Genomic DNA, 24,245 nt, shown 5'->3' with positions numbered 1-24,245 from the left:
GGTTGTATTACAATTGTTTGACAAAATTCTCGTCAGTCCTAGTTCAGTATTTTAAATCCAAATCCAATAGAGATTATTATAACTATACTGTAGTATCATTTCTATGCATGTCGGCTGCGAGGATTTCTGGTTTGCTCACAGCAAAAGTTTTAATGTCTACCATCTCTTTCCAGAATTGGTTCCATGCTCTTCTAATTTCTGACACCACATGCTCTTCTAATTTCTGACACCTCATCCGTGGTTGGTCAAATCTTGTCTCTGTATTTTTGAATATGGAGTAGCCGATGTCGTTCAATAATATGTAATAGTAAGAGGTGATTATATACATCAGTTTTATATATAGATTTGCATAAGCATCTCCCAATGTTGATTTCATTCTTATATATGCAATTGGCTTTCTGCAAACATATTAACATTGCCATAATATTTGGTATGTGTTTTGCATATGCGAGTGTCCTTGTATTTATATGAGGAATAAACCAAGAGAAGAGACATCTCTCTTAATGGGACATGTCTATTCATCAATATGATTAATCTAATTGAAAATTTAATTAATTATTGTTAATTCTTGATAACCCGACAATACAAATATTCTGATTTATCAAATCAGTTTGAACCAGATGCATGAATAATCTTATAATATAGACCTAGAATCATTATACTTCCTCTAGGAATAATCGACAATTTTCTATGGGTCTTATTAGACCTATTATTGACTAATGTGGTTAGTTAACCACTAACCATTAGTCAAAATAGAATGGGCGCCGATTTTGAGGAAGGGACATGATTTGGAAAAGGCTGACCTAGGAAGGAGTGTGCTTGTTGAGAGGTCAAGACCCTTGGGTTATGTGTAAGATGGGGGTGTGTTTGTAGATAGAAGGCACACAATTATTACACAAGTCCGCTCCTTCTAGCATTCAGCCCTAGGTGATCTACTTGTAGAATTAATAACAAATTCAGAACTTACTTTTAGGATCAATTATATTCAGTCCATTATATCTGAAGGTTAGTCTAAACAAATTATAATTACTTCATTAGCACTCTAATCATCAAAATTTGCAGAAACTTTACATGGTATCAGAGCTCTGGTAGTTGAAACCTGGCTTTGCAACTTGATAATCAGATTTAAAACATATCTAGCAACATCCTTCTACCTACAATGGTCAATGCAATTAGACCCAAAGACAGGTTTGATGGAAAAGACCACTTCATTGCATCAAAATTCAGAATTATGATGGCTCTTGAAGAAAATGATGTAACATCGTTTGTTGATAAGGAATCCAAGCAACCTGGTGCCGATCCTTATAAATCTAACTAGATCAAAGAGAACAGGATAGCCATGAAAATCATATTAGATGGAGTTATAAATGAAATAGTATTAAGATAATATCTTATACTTTCTATAATAGTCAACTACTTGTTTGTAGTCCGTCTTTCAGTCTAGATAGGAATGTTTCCTATCCCGTCTCTTTTTTCTTCAGTCCAGATAGGAATGTTTCCTATCCTGTCTCTAGTTTTTTTTCTAATTCCGTCTTTAGTCTACGTTGTTTCTTTTAGAAACATCGTCCTTGTAATTCTTTATAAGGAACACATTTGTTCCTCTGTTAATCAATGAATCATCCGGAAATCCGTTAATTTGCCAACTCTTCTTGAATCTTGTAACATGGTATCAGAGCTATTACTTAAATTTTTTCGAAAAAATTTATAATTTCTTCGTGAAATTATTTGTTTAAATTTTTTCAAAATTATTTCTGTTGAATTTCTCTAAAACCCGCTTAGCGTTTTTGGCCTAGAGCAATTCCCGAACTCGGGTCTGCCTGTGTTTGTTCAGCACACTCTAGCCCCATTTGTCTATGCACATTGGTGTCTAAAGAATCAGTTGTTCTCCATTATGATGGATGAACGTATGTCCTTACAAGAGCATCTGACAAAGATTAAGGACATCCGTGATCAGCTCGAAGCTATTGGTCGGAAAATGGAGGAAGAGGATATGGTAGTCATCACTCTGAAAAAAAGTCTACCATCATCCTATGAGCACTTCATAGAAACACTCAACATTACGTCAACTAATGTTGATCTGAAGTTTCCAGAATTATGCACCAAACTTCTGCAGCAGGATCGTTGGAAACAACAGTTTGGCAGCAGTGCTTCTACAACCTCTTCAGAGCAGGCATTTGCTGCAAAATCCTTTCAACAGAACATCGGCAACCATCAGTCTTCTCAGCCTTTCCAGCATCAACCTTCTGCTCAATCCCTGGATGGCTCTACGAAGCAAAATGTGCAGTGTAATTACTGTCACAAGTTCGGCCATATGAAGTTCGAGTGCCAGAAACGTTTGGCTGCCCAAGCAAGGCAAAATGCTTCCCAGCCAACTGCACAAGTTGTTGAGCTTCCTGATCAAGGCGAAGATGCATTTTTTGCCTTCTGAATCTGTTTTTGTTTTTTATGGGTTTGTTGATTTTCTCCTCAAAAATCATTTCAAGTTGTCTGTAATACGCAAGGTTGCGTGAGATTCTGGGTTTGTTGATTTTCTCCTCAAAAATCATTTCAAGTTGTTTGTAATACGCAAGGTTGCGTGAGATTCTGGGTTTGTTGATTTTCTCCTCAAAAATCATTTCAAGTTGTCTGTAATACGCAAGGTTGCGTGAGATTCTGGGTTTGTTGATTTTCTCCTCAAAAATCATTTCAAGTTGTCTGTAATACGCAAGGTTGTGTGAGATTCTGGGTTTTACCGTTTTTTCCACAAAAACGAAGTTTTGTAAATGCAACTTATTTTGAGTCATAGCACTCTTTTGGCAAAGCTTCTTTGTTTCAGCATTTTGTAGATCCAGGGAGGGTCTCAATTATCACAGAATGTTCCGACATCCGTACGTTGACCATTAAGGGAGGGTATTAAGATAATATCTTATACTTTCTATAATAGTCAACTACTTGTCTGTAGTCCGTCTTTCAGTCTAGATAGGAATGTTTCCTATCCCGTCTCTTTTTTCTTCAGTCCAGATAGGAATGTTTCCTATCCTGTCTCTAGTTTTTTTTCTAATTCCGTCTTCAGTCTACGTTGTTTCTAAAAAGAAACAACGTCCTTGTAATTCTTTATAAGGAACACATTTGTTCCTCTGTTAATCAATGAATCATCCAGAAATCCGTTAATCTGCCAACTCTTCTTGAATCTTGTAACAAATAGTACCTATGGTAATGAAACATTAGACAACATTCAATATGATGAGTGCATTAATAAATGCATATGAGGTTAATAATGCAACTAGAACCCTTTCACCAAAAAGGCAACTAAATCATATTAAAATGAGGAAGGAAGAATCTATGAATTCATACTTCCTAAGTGCGGCTAGTCTAAGAGATGAACTTACAAGCATTGGATGCATAATTAATGATGAAGAACTAACATTAATGGCAATAGATGGATTACTAGATTCATGGGAAATATTCTCACAAGGAGTAAGTGCTACAGACAAACTTCAAGACTTCAATAGACTTAAAGTAGATTGCCTTCAAGAATAATCTAGGCAACTCAAGAAAGGAAGGAAATTGAAAACTGAAGATGAAGAACTTCATGTTTTGAACACAAATTCCAACAAAGGTAACAAGAAGCACTTCAAGAAGAAGAAGGCTCATCAAAGAAATGACAAACCTAAGAGAGATTTATCCAAAACGTGAAATTTGGACACTATAAATCAAATTGCCTAGAGAATACAAAGCAACAAGTAAATTGTACAAACGTTATTAGGAAAGAGGAAAACTATGATCCTGAGAAATGTGTATTGTATTCAATGCTATCAAATGAAGTTTCAAGCAAAGGATGGGTAATTGATAGTGGTTCATCTTGACACATTACAAAATACAAATAAGTACTAGACTCAATATCAGAAGAAGTTAATGATGAAGTTACCATAGGTGATAATTCCACTCATTATGTCAAAGGAATTGGGAACTGCACCTTGAAACTGAAGTCGGGTATTTCTCTTCATCTCAAAAGAGTACTCTATGTTCTCTATGGACATAAGGTTGCATTGATAGATGGTAAAGTAAGGACCTGGTCTAAAAACTCTTAACTTAAGAAATCAAAGTTGATTAGTCAAAGAAAGGGATACTTGTATGAATTAAATATAGAACCTATTCAAGCCTTAATCCATGAAGCCACTGATAAATGAAGTGTTGCATAGAAGGTTAGGGCATCTAAACTTCAAAGCCTTATCGACTTTGGAGAAGATGGTTACTGGTTTACCTAAATTAAATAAAGATCATTCTAGCATATGCAAAGGATGTGCACTAGGTAAGAACACGAAAAGTCCATTTTAGATTAAGACTAGAAAATCTAACAATGTTTTAGAATTAGTCGACTCAAATTTATGTGGACCTATGTTTGTTCCTTCTCTTGGAGGATTTTTGTATTATATACTTTTTATAGATGATTTTTCTAGGAAAACATGGATTTACTTGTTAAAATGTAAGGACTCAGAAGAAATCCTTAAGAGATTTAAAGAAATCGAAACCTTAATTAAAAATCTATCAGGACATAAAATGAAAACTCTTAGGTCTGATAATGGAAGGGAACATACTTTAGATTTGTTTAAAGATTTTTGTAAAGAAGCTGGAATTAAGAGGGAGTATATTGTTCCTTATAATCCGCAACAAAATGGGGTAGCAAAAAGGAAGAATGGGACAATTATAGAAGCGGCAAGAGTTATGATACTTTGATCAAAACTTAGAAATTTATCTTTGGGCAGAAGCCTCATGTATTGCTATCTATATAAAAAACAAAAGTCCTCACTCCCACCTTAGAGATAAAACCCCTAAAGAAGTCTTTTGGAAGGTTAAACCAAATATAAGTCATCTTAGGATATTTGGGTGCCCTGTATACATACATGTTCCAAAAGAAAAGAGAACTATGTTAGAACCCTCCGGAAGGAAAGGCATAGTTGTCGGGTATAGTGAAACCTTTGAAGCATATAGAATTGACATACTTGGTCAAAGAACATTGAACTTAGTAGAGATGTTATCTTTGAAGAAGAGCTTGCATTCAAAAGAGCCCTAAGTTTTGAAGACCCCTCTCATATACTTAGTTATGAAGAAAATTATGATCCTGAGTTTCAAAGGGAGAACATTGAAGAAATCAAAGGTGAGATTCAAAACCTTAATCTTGAGGAAACTCAAAATCCTAAGAAAAGACCACTTTGGGCTATTAAGACTGTAGAGGAAGCACAAGACTCCGCTACACCATCTGGAACCTTCAGATAGAGCAAAAGACCCAAAAGATTTTCTAGCTATGCAACAAACATGAGTTACTTATCTAACTCAAAACCAACAAACATTTAAGATGCTATCAAACATTCAGCTTCGAATGATGTTTGGGAAATTGTTCCAAGGCCTGAGAGAAAATTTGTTGTCTCTTCTAAGTGGATATTTAAGATCAAGCATGTTGTTGATGGTAGCATTGAAAAATATAAGGCCAGATTTGTAGCCAAAGGATTATTTTGGAAGGAGGGAATTGATTATGAATAAACTTTTGCTCCAGTTACTAGATACACCTCCGTAAGAATAGACCTAGCTATTGCGACATCAAAGGGATGTAAAGTACATTAGATTGATGTGAAAACAACATTTCTAAATGAGAAGATTACAGAAAAGGTATAGTTAGAACAACCCGAAGGATTTGAAACTCATAATCCTAAAGTCTTTGTTTGCAGATTCAATAAAGCTCTGTATGGGCTTAAATAGGGTCCAAGGGCATGATATGAAAGAATTGATACGTATCTCACCAGTTTAGGATTTTCTAAGAATGAAGCTGATCCAAATCTCTAATATAAAAGGGATAAAGATGATATGATAATTTTAATACTATATGTTGATGATTTACTAATAATAGGTGATGATCATCTTATAGATCAATGCAAGAAAGATCTAATTAGATAATTCGATATGAAAGATTTAAGACTCCATTACTTCCTAGGGCTGGAAGTATGACAAAACTCTGACAACATAATACTTAATCAGGGAAAGTATACATTAGACATTTTGAAGAGATTTGGAATGTGGAACTGCAGACCTATGTCTTTTCCAATGGAGACTAATCTACACAAACTTAAGGAAGCAACAACAGAAGCACCCTCCATACATTCTACTCTTTACAGAAAGATGATTGGGTCTCTTATGTACTGGGTAAATACAAGACCTGATATTTGCTATGTTGTTAATGCCTTAAGTCAGTTTATGTGTGAGCCAAAGGAGATTCACCTAGTTGCAGTCAGACACATTATGATATACTTACAAGGCACTCTTAACCTTGGGCTTAAGTATAAGAAAGTTGACTTGAACTTACATGGATTCACAGATTCAGATTGGCTGGAAGTGTTATTGATAGGAAAACCACTTCAAGATGTTGTTTCAGTTTAGGCTCAGCAATGATTTCATGGATATGCAGAAAGCGGTCATCAATAGCACAGAGTTCTACAGAAGCTGAATACATTGGAGCTGCAATGGCTTCTCAGGAAGTAGTTTGGCTTTGAAAGTTACTTGTGGGATTATTTGATCAACCCATGAATCCCACTATCATTCACTGTGATAATCAAAGTTCCATCAAGCTTTCTGTGAATCCATTTTTTAATGATAGATCCAAGCATATTGAAATTCGTTACTATTATGTAAGAGATATGGTAAATAGGAAAATTGTCAAGTTATAATACATTTTCACTGTAGATTAGACAACAGATATTCTTACCAAACCTCTCTCTTGAGTGAAGAAAGATCATTTTAGAAAAGGACTTGGTATGGTTGAATTATAATACATTTGTATTCTTCAAACTATTAATGAAATAATTTTGTGTTAAAATTATTATTGTCAGGCTATTGATTGTTATGGGCTTAACCATTTGTATTCATTATCTAAGAGGTGACGATCTCTGAGATAATGAATACTTGTATAAAATACATTATGAGAGATGACAATCTCTTAGATAATGTGCTAAACAGTAGAGTTCTATTGTAAGATTTAGATGAGTTCAAGATCATATTGTGATGTAGACATTGCTATGTCTATAAGTCACAATTTGGATCGAGGAAGAATTTAATCATTCTCCGAATTTTATCCCGTGTACTACCAGATCTAAACTCAGGATTATATTGTGATATAGGCTTGTCAGTGCCTATGAGTCACATCTTGGATAAAGGAAAAATTTAATCAATCTCTGTATTATTTTATCCTATTTATTGCATTCTATGTAATATTGTTATCACAAGTATAAGTGATAAGTCATATTACAGGTATAGTAATATGACAAAGTATCATGTGTACAATGACACCACATGCTTAGAAGATTTAGATACATATGTTATCTCTCATTTATATTACCATGTTAAGAGGGAGTGTTAATTCCTGATAACCTAACAATATAAATATTCTAATTTATCAGATTAGTCTGAACTAGATGCATGAATAATCTTATAATATGGACCTAGAATCATTATACTTCCTCTAGGAATAATTGACAATTTTCTACGTGTCTTATTTGACCTATTATTGACTAATGTGGTTAGTTAACTACTAACCATTAGTCAAAATAGAATGGGCGCCGATTTTGAGGAAGGGACATGATTTAGTAAGGGCCAACCTAGGAAGGGGTGTGCTTGTTGAACGGTCAAGACCCTTGGGTTATGTATAAGATAGGGGTGTGTTTGTAGATAGAAGGCACACAATTATTGCACAAGTCTGCTCCTTCTAGCATTCAACCCTTGGTGATCTACTTGTAGAATTAATAACGAATTCAAAACTTACTTTCAAGATTGATTATATTCGGTCCATAATATCTGAAGGTTAGTCTCAACAAATTTTAAGTACTTCATCAGCACTCTAATTATCAGAATTTGCAGAAACTTTGCAATTATATATATATCATTTTAATTAATTTCTCTTTGATCTCATAGGTTAATCCTACTAAAGCTACCAAAACATCAACAGATTATTTTTGTCATCTCTTGACTTGGACATGAATATGGCTGAATCAAGGAAGAGTTGTATAGTTACTATTGAGTGTTTTTTTCCCTTTTCATTTTCTTCCCTACCGTTCTCTTTGGTCACATATATATACATATATACCCAACATGGTGGATGGTCACGACATGCCTTTAACTAATACTCTTCCCAGACTTATTAATATTTAAGATTAATAACATAAGGATATCAATATTCATTAAAAATGAAGCATATTTGCTATTTTGTAATAACGTTTGTTATTAATTATTATGGTTTCAATAACAATCTATAATTTGGGTTTGTGTAATTATTACTATCTAAATTAATACTAACAAGAATTATTATTTGATAAGTATTATTTTGACTTAATAATATTTGAATATTATTATTAGATAATGTAATAATAATGATTAATTATTATTATTTTGATTGATAGTATATGAGTTGATGACAAATTGTTTCAAACAATATTTTTAAATTAATAATAATAATTGTCATTTGAGTACTAATAATTAATTATGATTTTGGTTAAAAATGATTGAAGTAATTGAGATTCGAAATAAACATTGTAGTTATGTGTATTTACTATTGACTTTACCATAAAAATTCATAATTAATCAACGATCATTATCGGTAATGAGTTGATCCAATAAAAGGCGCACAGGGTGCTCAAAAGAGTGGTCTTACAAGCAAATAGCCTCTTGAAGATAAAGAGCTACACATTGCTGATCTGTGTACGTAAAGAAGGACGAGATAGAGGGTGACTCTTTTAATAGACAAAAACCTGCCTCTAATCTCATAATAGATAGGACAACATATGATAAAGTGCTCCACCAATTCCACGTTACTAAGAGTGCAAAATTGACAAATCTTGTCATCTTTATCCAACAAGTGGTTAGTCTTGACACAGACAACAACCAACTCTCAAAAACCCAAGATGAATCTTGAGAGAGTACTACCAGTGATGAGAATTTTATAGAGTGGGCAAACAATGCTACCATCCTGAATCTCTAGAAAGTGCTCAGATAGAAAGCCATCTTTGGACGAAGCCCCCCTGTGAGGGTTGACCCAACAGGTGTGAATGTACTATTTGTAGATATCATCTTTGAAGCATTTGTTCAGATCCTGCCTGTAGGGGGAAAGGTGGGGAAGGGCATCTAAAGAATAATGTAACGGGGGAAGGTGGTCAATTGAGATCCCTATTATATTCATAAGGGTGGTAACCCAATAAATCACTCACGAGACCGACTGGAAGGAGGTGTAGAGAGAGCAAGGGACTCTGATGAACACAGAGGTAGGGATATTTTTGGCGAAACTCCCCAAAGTGAGCAAAGCTACAAAAATGATGGAGGAAGTAGGCAAGGTCAAAAATGGCCTCAAGCATGAAGTGATGCACCCCAAACTCTAAAAGAACAATGCTACAAGGTGTGAATTGTTTGCGTTTGATAAATAGCTGAAGGAGAAGGATTTGTAGCCGCTCAATAGAGGTCAAATCAGACCTCGGAATAGGAGGCCCCCAAACCACAAAAGCATAGAGAACTATGGGATGCACGAGAGTCTCAAGAAGTGTCATCTTGGACTTGATGTTCTTGAAGTAATGTCTAAAACACTGTCTCTCAAGAAGAGCAAGGGAACTGAATCCTTCGCAAATACATGGTTTGATACTATGCCTTAGATTGAAATGAGGACCATCAAATATGACCCCTAAGTAGGTATAAGCCGAGACAATCACAATCTCGAAACCATCAAAAGATAAGTGGAAACGGGAAGTCTTAAGGAAATCACTTACCATTACCTTAGTGTTACCCGCATTCATAGATAACCGTCTTAGGTCACCTAATGAGGTGAAGCAATCCAACTGTCTCTAAAGGCTCTTGGGGGAGGAGGCCAAAAAAACCACATCATCCGTGAAGAGCAAAATGTGAATTAGTATATGTTGAAGACGAAAACTGCCATTCATAGGAAGGTAATCACGGAGAAAGTCCTCAAGCTCATTAATATAAATCCCAAATAGAGTAGGGGATAGGCGACATCCTTACTTCACCTCAAGGGTGCTACTAATGAAGCTAGAGATGTAAGTGGGAGTCCTAAGACTACCAAGATCTAACTCATAAAATCTCATGATAGCAATGATAAGTATGTCTAGGATGTTGATGTCCCAAAGTCTTTGAAAAAGTGCCCAATAGGAGACCATGTCGAAGGCTTTGTTAAAGTCGACAAAGCAGCAACAAACCTTTGAGGAGTGAGAATGAGCTTCCTTAATGATAGTGCAACGAGTCAAGATGTGGTCCATAGTCGGGTTATCCTATTTGAAACTTGCCTGTCCTTTGGCCCTAACCTGTTGCTGATCGAGCTCTCTACAAAGAATGATATTAAGGGCTGTAGTAAGAATGATATGCTTTTCTTAATAGTGGAAGACTTGTCTTAGCTAGTTAATAGTCGGAGTCACTTAAATTTCTTAGTTGGAGGCAAAGGTTAAAGTTTGGAAATTTATGATGTCTTATGCTAAGAAAAATTTCGGAGTTTTTGTTGTGAATTTCTACGGGGCAATAAAGGTGGGTTTTAGAGTTCCACTAACCATTGATGATTAAATACCTGGTTACCCTATCATCTCTAAGTAAATTCCATACTTGAGTAACCTCTTCTAGCAATGGTTAACATTTAGCTTATCAATCTGGGGTCGTAGACTTGAAATGGAGTAGCATAGTTAGTGCATCATCATCTCATTCAATCTTCTATCTAATTACTGAAATAAAGAATACAACAGAGTACCTAGTCATTAGCCTTTAAAACCATTGTTAATCTAACTGGATAACATGCAATCCTATTACAACTTCTTCACTATCCTAATAACAATTAGAATTGAAATGCTATGTGCCTTAACTAAGAATCATTTAACTGCCTACAACAATTGATCCAGCAATAATGTTCAATTGTAGAGGAACATAGTTGCATAACAAATAGTAAGCTTTAATAGATTCTGGGAAAATTCTTATCAAATTATTACACTATAATGCATAACGAAAATTGGGAGGAGATATACCTCAAGTGGCCCCACTTGAGGTAACTCCAATTACACTCAACACAAGAAAATAAGTTGATTAACACTCATTCTATTCATGGATTCATCTTGACAAACTGTAGTGCTTAGAATTGACTATTGGAACAATACAAAATAGCATTAGTGCATTAGTGTGAAGGCTGCAATATATAGAGCTCTCAAAGGTTGTAAGATTCAACCACACATGTGTGCGCTATCCCTCAATCTAAGAGAAGATTTACTATCAATAAGACAAAAACTTAGAAGAAAGAGTCATACTATAGTTACATCGCTTTGATCAGTTAAGAGGAGATTAACTCATTCTACACTTGTCTTTTAGAAGTAGCAATTTGTTATCTTCCACTAGCAAAATTTAAAATAAGTCTTCAAGGTTCTTCTTGGATAGACAGGTTAACAGAGATATTTTGAAGCTGGAAGATTATTTCAACACTTGACTAGTCAATGGGCTGCAAGAAGTTACACAACTTGTAGCTATAGGAGCTGCAGTAGTTGAAATGTTCCCGTTATAAAATAAATTGTTTATCAAAATGTTGTAATGGGCCGATTGATTTAATGTATCTTAGACCCATTTTTATTTTTGTTTCCGTAATTTGTGTTGCCATCGGCTATCTTTGTACACCCTCGAAAGTTGTTCCTGATGGGTATTTAAGCACAACATGTAGGTTGCCTTTAGGCATGCTTTGGATTATCTTCTATGTATTGTGAATTCTTGTTGGAGTTCTAGATCGTTTGCCATTTCGGAAGTGAAAGATCTTCCCTATTTGGCTTGTGCGGTTTCGGTGGGATTCAACTCTCACCCTATTCCGTTGTTGCATGTAATACTTTGCTCAGATCTGGTGAATCAAAGCATCATCTTTCGGCACATATTTTCTTGAAGTAATTATCTGTATTCGAGTCTTTATTTTCACATTTGGCTTCCATAAAAATCTTGGTGTTTGTGTTCGAACAAGAGTGTTGTGACCGTGGGCTCAAATATCTGTTCATACCACTTCCTTTTGCTCTCGAGTTGCTCCTTTCTTGGACGTACGACCTTCCCCTCGACCTACATTCCCACATAACCATTCTTGTTCTCCACCCTCACTTCGTACGGCCTATCGTACGACCCTCACAACTCCTCCACAATACACCCACAGAAAAGCTATCGTACGAACGCTTTTAGCCACCGCACGGCTTGGAACTAAGTCACTATACGACCCTTTTGGAGACACTGTACGGACCTCACTGTGCATTGTCTCAACTTTGTATGGACATCTTGGATGCTTAAATCTATACTTTCCCTCCTTCCCTATCGTATATGTTGGCATTAAGTTAGTATTGCCATTAGTGACAACACTTATCCATATCAGTATAGCTACCGAGCTCAACACTTAATTCTCTACTCTTACCGAGCATTCCAGTGTTAACCAAGCTTTGAAGAGTTTAGTAGTTTACACCGAGCAAACAGTGGCTACCGAGCAAATGCAAGCAATGTGAAGATCGACAGTGTCTACTGAGCTTCACAGTGTCTACCGAGCTGTAAGCTTGTGTCATGCAGATTCTGTGTAAATCGAGCGTTGGAAGCAATATTGTTTACCGAGTGAAGCAAGGTAAACTTAGTGTGTAGTATCTACCGAATGACACTACGTCTACCTAGTCACTAGTGGTCACCGAGTTCAGAACTACATCGAGTAATTAGTATGGACTGAGCCTTCACTTCTACCGAGTGCATGATGATGCCGAGTAATGCAGTGAATGCCGTGTATTAGAAGGTCACCGAGTTAGTTCAGTGAACCCGAGTTATTTACTATTGGGCCGACTTTGTAATGTATTTGTTCACTTGTGTTTTGGCCTACCTTGTAGTTTTGTAAATTTGAAAGGTATATATGTAAGGTGTATTGTAAGATATCATATAGATGAAGCAATAGCGAAGTGATATGAATTTTTTTTTAGAAGTACATGCGAAAAATTTTCAGCAGCAGTTCAAAGAATACAACAAGGTTAATACAGAGACAGAAAAGTTATATTCATCACATAAGGTGATCAGTGCGTAAAGGATCTTATCAGCAATCAGTTGTAAGTAGATCCATTGCTTCATCGTAACAGGTGAATCAATTTTCTAAATGCTTTAACAAGGTTGACTTAATAGTCTTTGTATAAATCTCTTAACCGAGTGCATACTTCATTGTATGTTTGTAAATCCTCTAATAAGGTGGATCTAGCAGTCCTTTGTGCTCCTAAAAGGGCAGATCACTAGAAGTGGTCAATGTAAGCCTTAACAAGCCAACTTTATACTGCAGTATTGAAGTTTTGGGGGTATCATCCCCACCCCAATTTTACTTTCTATTTGGAAGGTTTCTAGGTCACCAAAATATTGTGTTCTTTTGTGTGATGAATGTTTTAACTTTCAGTATTAATGCATACAATAGCATAGATTGATTTGTGGCAAATTTAAAAGGAAGAATTTAAAGTTATTGATTCACCCCTCCCCTCTCAGTAACTTGTCATATCTTGAATATTCCCAACAGTATAGATCCTTCCGTTTGCACTGTAAGAGTCTTTCTTCCCATACTTTCAGCCCTTCTACACTTGGAACATCATAGTGGTATCAGTGCTGTTCGATCCTGCCAGCCTGTGGATAGTGAATGAGAGTTTATAGATGGAAGAGGAGGACACATTCCGTTGATCGAATGGCTACCGAACCGAAACTGACAGTTGCCAAACTCGTGGCACTACTGAGGGAACTTGCCAAGAACCAGGCACAAATCATTGATATGCAACGACTCATGGAAGAGACTCTCAAGAAGTTGGCGCACAATAAAATATGCGGTGAACAAAATGGTCACAGCGCGGACTCAGTGTCGGGTAAATCAAACCCTCATCCAACACGCTCTCGACCTTACCATGCCGACTTTTCCTTCACAACACAGAGGAAAACAACCAACCTTTGAAGAGATCCAAGAGCAACTGAGAGAAGATTGGAAGAATGCAAATTTTGAAGATATATCCTACAAAGGTTATGCGGATCTGAGAATGAGATATTTGGGAGGCGGTAATAGAGGATATTTTAACGATGATCTCAGAAGAAAGTTGAGTAAAGTAAATTTGTCTCCATTTGACGGATCCGGTTCCATATTTGCGCAAGTGTGTGTGATGAAGGCTGATACTTACTTCCAGCTGAATCCTATGCCAGAAGAAGAAGCAATCAAATTTGCGGCGCTGCAATTGGAGGGAGTTGCGCATGAGTGGTGGCATCACGACACCATCACATGAGGACATGATCAAATAAATACTTATACGGAATTCACGTAAAGATTGATAGAGCGGTTCGATGGTAAAGATCCGGAACTTGATTTCAAAGATTTGGTACAGCTGAGACAAAATGGATCGGTCGATCAGTACGTTGCCGAATTTTAGAAATTTTCTGTTTTGGTCATGAACATTTTTGAAAGAAGACGGGTAGTACTCTTCATGGATGGATTGATAGAACCTCTGAAAGGTTGGGTAAAGGGGTTCAACCCTACCACCCTGTTAGAGGCTATCATTAAGGCGCAGAGTATGGCATCGTCATTTGCATCATCCTCTCAAAGTTACTCACATGCCAAACTGTCGGCGTTTCCGACGTAAAATAAACCTCTGCCCAGGAAGCCGTCGTTGGATGAAGCTACCAGATAGGAACTCCGAAGGAAGAAACTGTGTTTCGAATGCAAGGAACCTTGGGAGCTTGGCCACAGATGCTTCGGAAAAAGGAAGATCCATTACATTGAGGTTGTGTCCGATGATGGGGATGAATGGGAAGAAATGCCTGTCGAAGACAACCAACCTCATGACAACACCAGCATGGTTAGCTTAAACTGTACGGAAAGAATTGCAGCTTTAGTACGATGCGGAGGAACCATTGCCCTAGCCAATAGCTTGAGGTGCATAGTTTTTTGTGTACGGGGAACCCTCCAAGGACAACGGGTTACGATGATGCTGGATAGTGGAGTTACTCTAAATTTTATAAACTCATCCTTAGTAAAGCGAAGAAATCTACCTACGGAGATGCACGTAGGCTTTCAGGTCAAGGTTGCCAGAGGGACTTTTGCCCTGCACGCACCTTGTTCCTTAGCTAAGTATCACAATGGCGAATCACACGATGACTGAGGATTTCTTCATAGTAGACTTGGATGACATGGAAGTTATTCTAGGCATACAGTGGATGGAGACACTTGATGAATACACTTAGAGTTTCAAACGGATGGACTTCACTTTTGTTGTTGATGGAAAAAAGGTTGCCCTCCGTGGAATGGCAAATGAAGGTCCGAAGGAAGTTTTTGCACATTGAATGGAGGCAATTTTTCGGCATGATGACGTTGCGCGGGTTGCGCATTGTTTTATCTCAGTGAAACTTATAAAAGGGTATTGGACACCTCCACAGGATGATGAGCTCCAGAATATTTTGAGTAAACATGATAAATTTTTCATTGACATTCCTCCTGGCATACCACCTCATCGAGGGTTTGAGCAGACTATCGAGTTGGAAGCAGGAGCCAAGCCGGTCATAACCACATCGTATCGCCATCCGAAGAAATTCAAAGATGAGATTGAAAAAACAATTCAGGAACTACTAGAGAAAGGATGGATCTGACCCAGTTCCAGCCCTTTCTGTGGTTTTGGTCAAAAAGGAGGATGGGACGATGCGCATGTGTGTGGACTACCGTGCATTGAACACAAAAAAATAAAGAATAGATATCCCATTCCAAGGATAGACGTGTTGTTGGATGAAATGCATGGTGTAGTCTATTTTTCGAAAATAGATCTCCATTCCAGATACCATTAGATCCGCATGAGGGAGGAAGACATAGAAAAGACGACCTTTCGTTACCACTACAAACATTATGAGTTTTTGGTCATGCCGTTTGGATTGACAAACACACCTGCTACATTCCAATCATGCATGAATCGCATTTTCAACAAACAATTGCATAAGTATTTATTGGTATTTTTTGATGATCTTATTTATAGTAGGACATGGGAGGAGCACCTGAAGCATCTGAAGGAAGTCCTAAGTATCATGGAGGAACAGTCTTTGTTCGCTGAGCAGTCCAAGTGTGAATTTGGTATGACAGAAATATTGTACTTGGGGCATGTAGTTAGTAAATACGGAGTTCAAGTGGATCAGGATAAGATTTAGGCTATCCTTGATTGGCCTCCCCCAAAATCACTCACAGATTTGCGAGGATTTTTCGGACTATGCCGTTATTACCAGAGGTTCGTCAAAGGATTCTCTTAGCTGAGCACACCTTGGATGGATTTGACAAAGAAGAGGTCTTTCCTATGGAATGGAAAGGGACAACTCGCTTCGATAAACTGAAAGAGGCAATGAGCACTTGTCCCATACTGGCATTACCTGACTTCAATCGACCATTCATTTTGGAGTGCGACGCGTTCGAAGAATGCATTGGCACGATACTGATGCAGGATAGACACGCCATAGCTTATGAGAGTAGGAAGCTTACACAAATAGAACGCCTATATTCTATCTATGACAAGGAGATGTTGGCTATCGTACATGCGCTAACCAAGTTCCGACAGTATTTGGTAGGTGCCAAGTTTGTCATTCGCACGGATCACAATAGCTTGAGATACTTTTTGGAGCAATAGGATTTGAATGAGAGACAACAGAAATGGGTAAGCAAGGTTCAGGCCTTCGATTTTGATATTGAATATGTAAAAGGAAGAAACAATGTGGTTGCAAATGCTTTGTCCAGAAAGCTCGCCGTCTGCTTACTAACCCAGATTTCAGCTGATTGGAAAGCACAGTTGTTGGTAGAATATTCCAAAAACACATTTGCCTATGAGCTAATGGATGACATCACCAAGGATGATAGGTACAGAGTAGTAGATGACATCATTTACTATAAGAGCCAGATATTCCTAGTGCCTAAATCTAAATTGAGGCAAAAAATCCTAAATGAAGTACTTGACTCACCCTTGGCAGGACCTTTGGGCTTCCTCAAAATGTACATAAGTCTACGGGAGAGGTTTTCATGGAAAGGATTAAAAGGGTACCTGTTGCAGTATGTAAGAGTGTGTGGTCTACCAGCAAAACAAATTCGAACATACCCTACCTGCCGGGTTACTGCAACCGCTGCCAATTCCAGAACATAAGTGGAAAAGTATTTTGATAGATTTCATAATGGGGCTTCCCAAGGTGAATGGAAAGGATTGCATTTTTGTGGTGATTGAGAGGTTGACAAAGTATGCACATTTCTTTGCCATCCCCTCAGAATTTTAGGCCGCACAAGTTGTCGAGCTATTTTTTAGAGAAGTCTTTTGTCTGCACGGGTTACCCCGAAACATTGTTAGTGGTTGGATAGGTGATTCATCAGTATCTTTTGGACAAAACTCTTTTGGATGGCAGGGACAGAATTGTCACCAAGTACTAGTTACCACCTGAAAACTAACAGACAAATAGAGATTGTGAACAAATGGCTTGAAGGTTACCTTCAGAACTATGTTTCCTTCGGAACTATGTTTTGGCACAACAATGGGCATGGGTCAAATGGATACATCTAGGGGAATATTGCTACAATACCACGTACCACATGTCCATTGGAATGACACCCTTCAAAGCTCTGTATGGGTATGAACCCCTTTCTTTCATCGACACGGTTCTGGGTGACAGTCACGCACCAAGGGTGAGGGACTGGCTTCAAGAGGGACAGGACATATTGAGATGCTTGAAGGAAAACTTACAGCAAGCACAAAATCAACAGAAGATGTATGTTGACAGACATAGACTGGAGAAGAGTTTCGAAGTAGGGGACTTGGTTTATCTTAGGCTCTGACTGTATTGGCAATCCTCATTGAAGGAAAAGGGAAAAGAAAAACTGAAACCCCGATTCTATGGCCCCTATTGTGTAACTCGCTGCATTGGTGAAGTTGCCTACGAGCTGGAACTTTCGGAGGGTAGCCGTATTCATAATGTCTTCCATGTTTCTTGTTTGAAGAAAGCCGTAGGGTAGAACATCATAGTTGCTACCGACCTTCCGCCACTCAATGAAGAAGGAAAGCTCATTTTGGAACCAGCTGAGATCGTTGAAGTAAGTGAAAAGATTCTACTAAACCGCTCTGTGAAGGAATATTTAGTACGTTGGCGACACCTACCGTTGGACGACGCAATGTGGGAGGGCGAGCACATGCTCTAGCATTTGGTATTGCATTTGCTTGAGGACAAGCAAAATTTGGGACGGGAGGACTATAATGTTGCCATTATAAAATAAATTGTTTATGAAAATGTTGTAACAGGCCGATTGATTTAATGTATCTCGGACCCATTTTTATTTTTGTTTTTGTAATTTGTGTCGCCATCGGCTATTTTTGTACACCCTAGGAAAGTTGTTCCTGACGGGTATTTAAGCATGGCATGTAGGTTGTCTTTAGGCATGCTTTGGATTATATTCTATGTATTGCGAATTCCTGTTGGAGTTCTGGATCGTTCGCCATTTCGGAAGTGAAAGATCTTCCCTATTTGGCTTGTGTGATTTCGGTGGGATTGAACCCTCACCCTTTTCTGTTGTTGCATGTAATACTTCACTCGGATCTAGCAAATCGGAGCATCATCTTTCAACACATTTTCTTGAAGTAATTATCTGTATTCGAGTCTTTATTTTCGCATTTGCCTTCGATAAAAATCTTGGTGTTTGTGTTCAAACAAGAGTGTTGTGCTCAAATATCTGTCTGTACCACTTCCTTTTGCTCCCGAGCTGCTCCTTTCTTGGCCATACGACCTTCCCCTCCACCTACATTCTCGCATAACCATTCTTGTTCTCCACCTCACTTCGTACGGCCTACTGTACAGCCCTCACAACCCCTCCACCGTACACCTAGAAAAAAGCTATCGTACGGATGCTTTTAGCCACTATACGACCTAGAACTAAGTCACTGTACAACCCTTTTGGAGACACCATACGAACTTAATGGTGCATTGCCTCAACTCTGTACATACATCTTGGACGCTTAAATCTGTACTTTCCCTCCTTCCCTACCATACAGATCCCTCCTTTTGTATTGTAAGAGTCTTTCTTCCCCATACTTACAGCCTTCCGTACTTGGAACATCACAGTAGTGCACTTCATCATATGGTGCAAAACCCTGTTAGGAAGGAAACAACCGCACCTATAGCATTTAATCTTAATTCCATCACATTTTATTCCATTAATTGCCATATAACCATAATTTAGACTAAATATATATTTAGGGTTATATAGAATGAAAGTCTTCTTAAAACACATAAAATTACTAAGTCTTGAGCATATATGACATGGTCACTGTAACCAACAAAGTCATAGACAGAACTATAAAGTTATACAAACAGTATAAAAAAACCCACTCATTGGATGCCATAATAAAATTGAACTTAACATTGGCCATTTAACTAGACAATTGCATTGGGAAATTAAAAATGCATAAAATTTGATTAAAATGGAGAAAATAATTTCATGCAAAAAAAATTGCATAGATGTAATATAGGAGTGTGTGTCATGGAATATGTATGATGCTCATTAATTTAGAGGTTTCTAATTTGATGCAATAACCCCAACCAGTTATATCTTTAACAAACACCAAATTCTTTTATATAACAAAGTTGTTTGACATTTCGTCAAACACTTTGCAAGCAAGCTCTAATACCACTATAATAACCCTGTCTGGTTGTAGCTAAATCATGCATCAATTTCTTTCACATTTCAATGATTTGACATTTTGTCAAACACTTGGCATGCTAACTCAATACAACTGTAGTGACAAATCTCTTGTGAAGTTTGAGTTAATTATTAGAACATATATATTGAATACTGAAATCATTATTGGTATCACAATTTTGTAAGCACAATTTTCAAGTGAATGCCTATGTTGAAACTAACACAATCACATAGACTAATAACCATCTTAATTCAATGCAAATCTGATTGCTTACATGACAGTTAACAATTGAAAATTGAAATCGCATTTACACTGAATGTTTTTACAATGGAACCTGGATGATGGATCCAGTAATACAAAGGCCAAAAGATTCAACAATCTGCCCAGCAGTTCTGAACACTCCAACATTCCTTACAGCAGTCATTGACAGTAACTTTTGGCAGCCATGTTAGGAAGGGTTGGTACTTGTGCTGCCTCCAATACTGATGCAGCCTTCTCTAATAGCTTCCTCGGCTCTCAGGGTCTGATTGCAGGCCCATGAAAATTCAATGCAGGCCCTGTACTATCCAACACAGCCCTCTAACAAAATTGCAAGCTTTCCCAGTCAAACACAGGTCTGAAAAATGGCAAAGTCAATGCCTTTCGGCCACAAAATATGCCAAGGTTGGCAATGCCAATATGTATGGATCAGATCTTTCAAATAGAAGAATGAAGCACCGACAAGAAAAGACTCCAAATATCAATTCTCAAACAAGTGCATTTCTGAACAAAAATAGCATCTCCCAGCCACAGTCAACCATAGTAAAGGAGATGCTAACAAACTCACAGAAAACAATTCTCTTCTCAGCCACAATGTGTAACAGTAGAGAAGTTAGGCAATCTAAGCTATACCTCAGCAACTAAATTGCAAAGTGATTGCAAATGCAATTCTCAAATCTCAAAACCCTTATACTTCAACAAGGGCACAAATTCAGATGCTCCTCACAGGCAACAAAAACAAATAATCAATCGAATGCTTTACTCATTAAATGAGCTCATATTTATAATCTCCAGATGGCACAACGTTTCCCAAATAAACTTCACTTAAGAAGCTTCCCACACACAACATTAAAATATGTTGAAGTTTAGCATCTGTCAAAGTAATATTCATATTATTTGCCTCCGATTCATATCGGGTTTGATACATTGACAACTGCTTTTATGCCAATCAGAGATTGGATTGAGTCATTGGTTGCATATTGATCTAACCATATATGATTGTTGCTGCATTATAATGATACCATAATGGGCTCTCAGTTCTATCTCCCGATCATGGATATCTATGTTTTTGGTGCAAGCATATTAATATTATTGTTATGATAGTTAACTAATCTCTGTCATGACCTCATAAGGTCATGACTCTACGTGGCCTTTGGCCACGTAGAGTCATACCCCTACAGTGGTCATGTCTCTTCGATTGATATACATATGCACTCAGTTCTTGAGACTTAAAAACCATAAATTCCTAACACCGTTACAATCCCAAGATCGATCACCTTCTCTGCAGTTTCGAGTATACAGTCAGCATTCTCCTTTCATTCAACATTATATATACAAAAGATAAAGTCAGAATCTGCCATCTGCACAAAGTAAGTTTACATTATCCTTATCGGTATTTCTATCTGAGATCCAATTTGCATCAACAAAATATATTGAAGTGCCATTATAATCTAATTTATTAATTGCTTTTGGCTCTGAAAATAACCTTTTCCACCATAACTTAATATTTTGACATGTAAGGCCTCTGTTTCTTGTTCCCACGATTTAAAAATTTTCATCCTAGTTCCAATGAGCTATGATACTGAGGTTACCAACAAACAACATCAACAAAAATAACAGCCTTAGCATATTTAGATGAATAATAATAATAATTCACCCATCTTGCGAAAACAATTGAAGAAGCATTAGAATCAAAATTTGAGAACACCAAAGTGATCTTGAGGATGAAAGAAGATGAATGAATCAGACGGGGTGACTTACTATAAATAGACGCTCCCTCCAAGATTCTTGGTAAACTGGAAGCCTGAAATAAAAACTGAGAGTATCACCCAACTCCTCTAACTCAACTGAGCTCATTGTGACTTACTATAAATAGTAAGCCCCTCAAACGGAGTCAAAACACACCATAGACTACTGAAAATCCTATAACCACACAACTAAGACCCTCAAATCATAATGTTAGCTCACGAGGGTTGTGATGGTGAATTGACCTGGCCAACTGCAGGACCTTGCTAAAAATGGTGACATTACATTTGAGTGCACAGTACAATCATTTTTCTGTGATTTATTTGCATAGAATCAGCAGAATATACTAGTTGTTTGACACTAGCTAATTCCTTTTAAATAGAAATAGTTATGCTTAATTATTGCATAGTATGTATTTTTGGCTGATACATGTCTGCTTGTGTTTTGTAGGATTGTAATATTTGCAGAAATTATTTGGGCTGGAGGTGCAGTTGCTTTGTACATTTGTGAGTTTTGAAACCTGATACTATATTTTAATTTGTTTTTTTGGACACATACAATTTTTCGAAGTCTAGCATAAAATCAGATAGCTTGGAAAGAGATTTGTTGTTCACTGAAAGTAGAGGAATCATGGATATTTGACTCCAACATTTGTTGATGCATTGGGCTATATTTTGAATATGATGACATTGTCAATGTTGCATTGGTTAATAAGGTAGATTTTTGTGGTAGAGGCAATTATTTGGTACTGCCACTAGCAACATGAGTTGTACTTTCGTGAACATTTTGTTTTCTTAACAACTTTCTTCAGCCTAATAGGTATATTATAGAAGTGAAGAATTTTGAAAATTTTCAAATTATTGGCATCCGTAACCTGCACAAATGGGAGAAATGGAGATGACTACTTTTACTTTATCATACTCTTTTTTTGTTGAATATTTGTCACCAACTCTTTCATACGATGCGCGATACTTTGTCCCTTTTGGAGGAAATGCTATGTGGTTTTCAGTTTGGCAATACTATATATTGTCAAACAAATGGAAGATAATTATTGTATTACGGATGCACGATGTGTGATGGTAGAGGCAATTATTTGTTATTGCCACTAGCAACATGTGTTGTACTTTCGCGAACATTTTGTTTTCTTAACAACTTTCTTCAGCCTAATAGGTATATTATAGAAGTGAAGAATTTTGAAATTTGTCAAATTATTGGAATTTGTAACATGCACAAACGGGAGAGATGGAGATGACTACTTTTACTTTATGATACTTTTTGTTGTTGAATATTTGTCACTAACTCTTTCATATGATGCGCAATACCTTGTCCCTTTTGGAGGAAATGCTATGTGGTTTTCAGTTTGACAATACTATATATTGTCAGACAAATGGAAGATAATTATTGTATTGCGGATGCACGATGTTGGATGGGTCATAAAAGGTGAAATGGAACTGTATATAATGGGACAGTGAGGTACAGTTGTCACTGTGCTTGGTGAGATGCTATGATATTATTGGGTCACAAGTTAATCATCCCTACAAATACACTGTTCCCATTGCTTGAAGTGTAAATGTCCTTTGGTGGCACCGAGTGTTAAAACAAGAATGGATGTCTGTTAGTTCATGCCATTAGTTTTAGAAGTACAGAGTGGGATGACAAACGAATTTGACATGACCCTCACTATTGCACAACTAGAGCACCATTAGTGATCTGTTGAAGCTTTGCAACTGCACCATTGGATTATTTTCTTCTGAAAGAATCAATTCTAAATAAAAGTGTGGATTCACATGCAAATTGACTAGAGTTGGGTGGGGGGGGGGGGGGATCAGTAAATAATAAAATATTTTAACTTCTTAAACCTTGATTGAATATAACAGCAATACTCTACATTATACAAAGCCTCTACATTGTACAAAGCCTATAAAACACATACGCAAGACTTAACAAATAAGAACAACAAATAACAACAAAGAACATAAAATTTACATGGAAACCATAATGGAAAATACCATGGCAATAAATGATTATATATGTATATCTTTTTTTTATGATGTTTGCAGGCACCAACCTAAGAGAGGCACCTCCCACTTCTGAATGTAGGCACCGTCCTTCTAAAAATGATGCACCAATTTTTTCAAAGATGAAACATCGTCTCCACCTAAAATGAGGCACTGACCTTCTAAATATGAAGCATCATCTCCACCCAAAATGAGGCACCAACCTTCTAAATACAGAGGAACAACTTGACCAAAAGACTCTTCAATAATGATGATCATGAAACTGCTACCGTCTGACCATTAATAGCTTGTGCTCCTTTATTATAGATGTCTTCTTTGATATGTATAAATAAAATCCTTGCACCAACGGTTGCTATCGCAACCTACCATGCTCTAAGTTGAGTGTCTTCCACACAGGAATATATCAAATATCAATTATCAATTCTTCACTTGCCCTTGGAGAACCAATTGGCTTGTATATATATGTGTATCAAACTGAGAAATGCTGTAGGTGGAAAGATGTCACCCTTCA

General features: G+C 37.1%; 1 protein-coding gene across 1 annotated transcript in view; it reads left to right on the top strand.

The window, feature by feature from the left end:
• The window catches only part of LOC149574838 (protein FIP1-like), a 307,614-nt gene that overhangs the window by 159,360 nt on the left and 124,009 nt on the right, over positions 1–24,245 (top strand). The window contains exon 7 of the mRNA XM_089814675.1: positions 22,167–22,222. Within this exon, the coding sequence (XP_089670801.1) occupies positions 22,167–22,222 (56 nt within the window). The remainder of the gene's footprint in view (positions 1–22,166; positions 22,223–24,245) is intronic.

Source organism: Cupressus sempervirens, chromosome 2 (assembly GCF_028749045.1).
Source record: "Cupressus sempervirens isolate cs-2001-9-10 chromosome 2, ASM2874904v1, whole genome shotgun sequence".
In the NCBI taxonomy this organism is placed as follows: Eukaryota; Viridiplantae; Streptophyta; class Pinopsida; order Cupressales; family Cupressaceae; genus Cupressus; species Cupressus sempervirens.
This window is presented reverse-complemented; position numbering and strand designations above follow the sequence as displayed.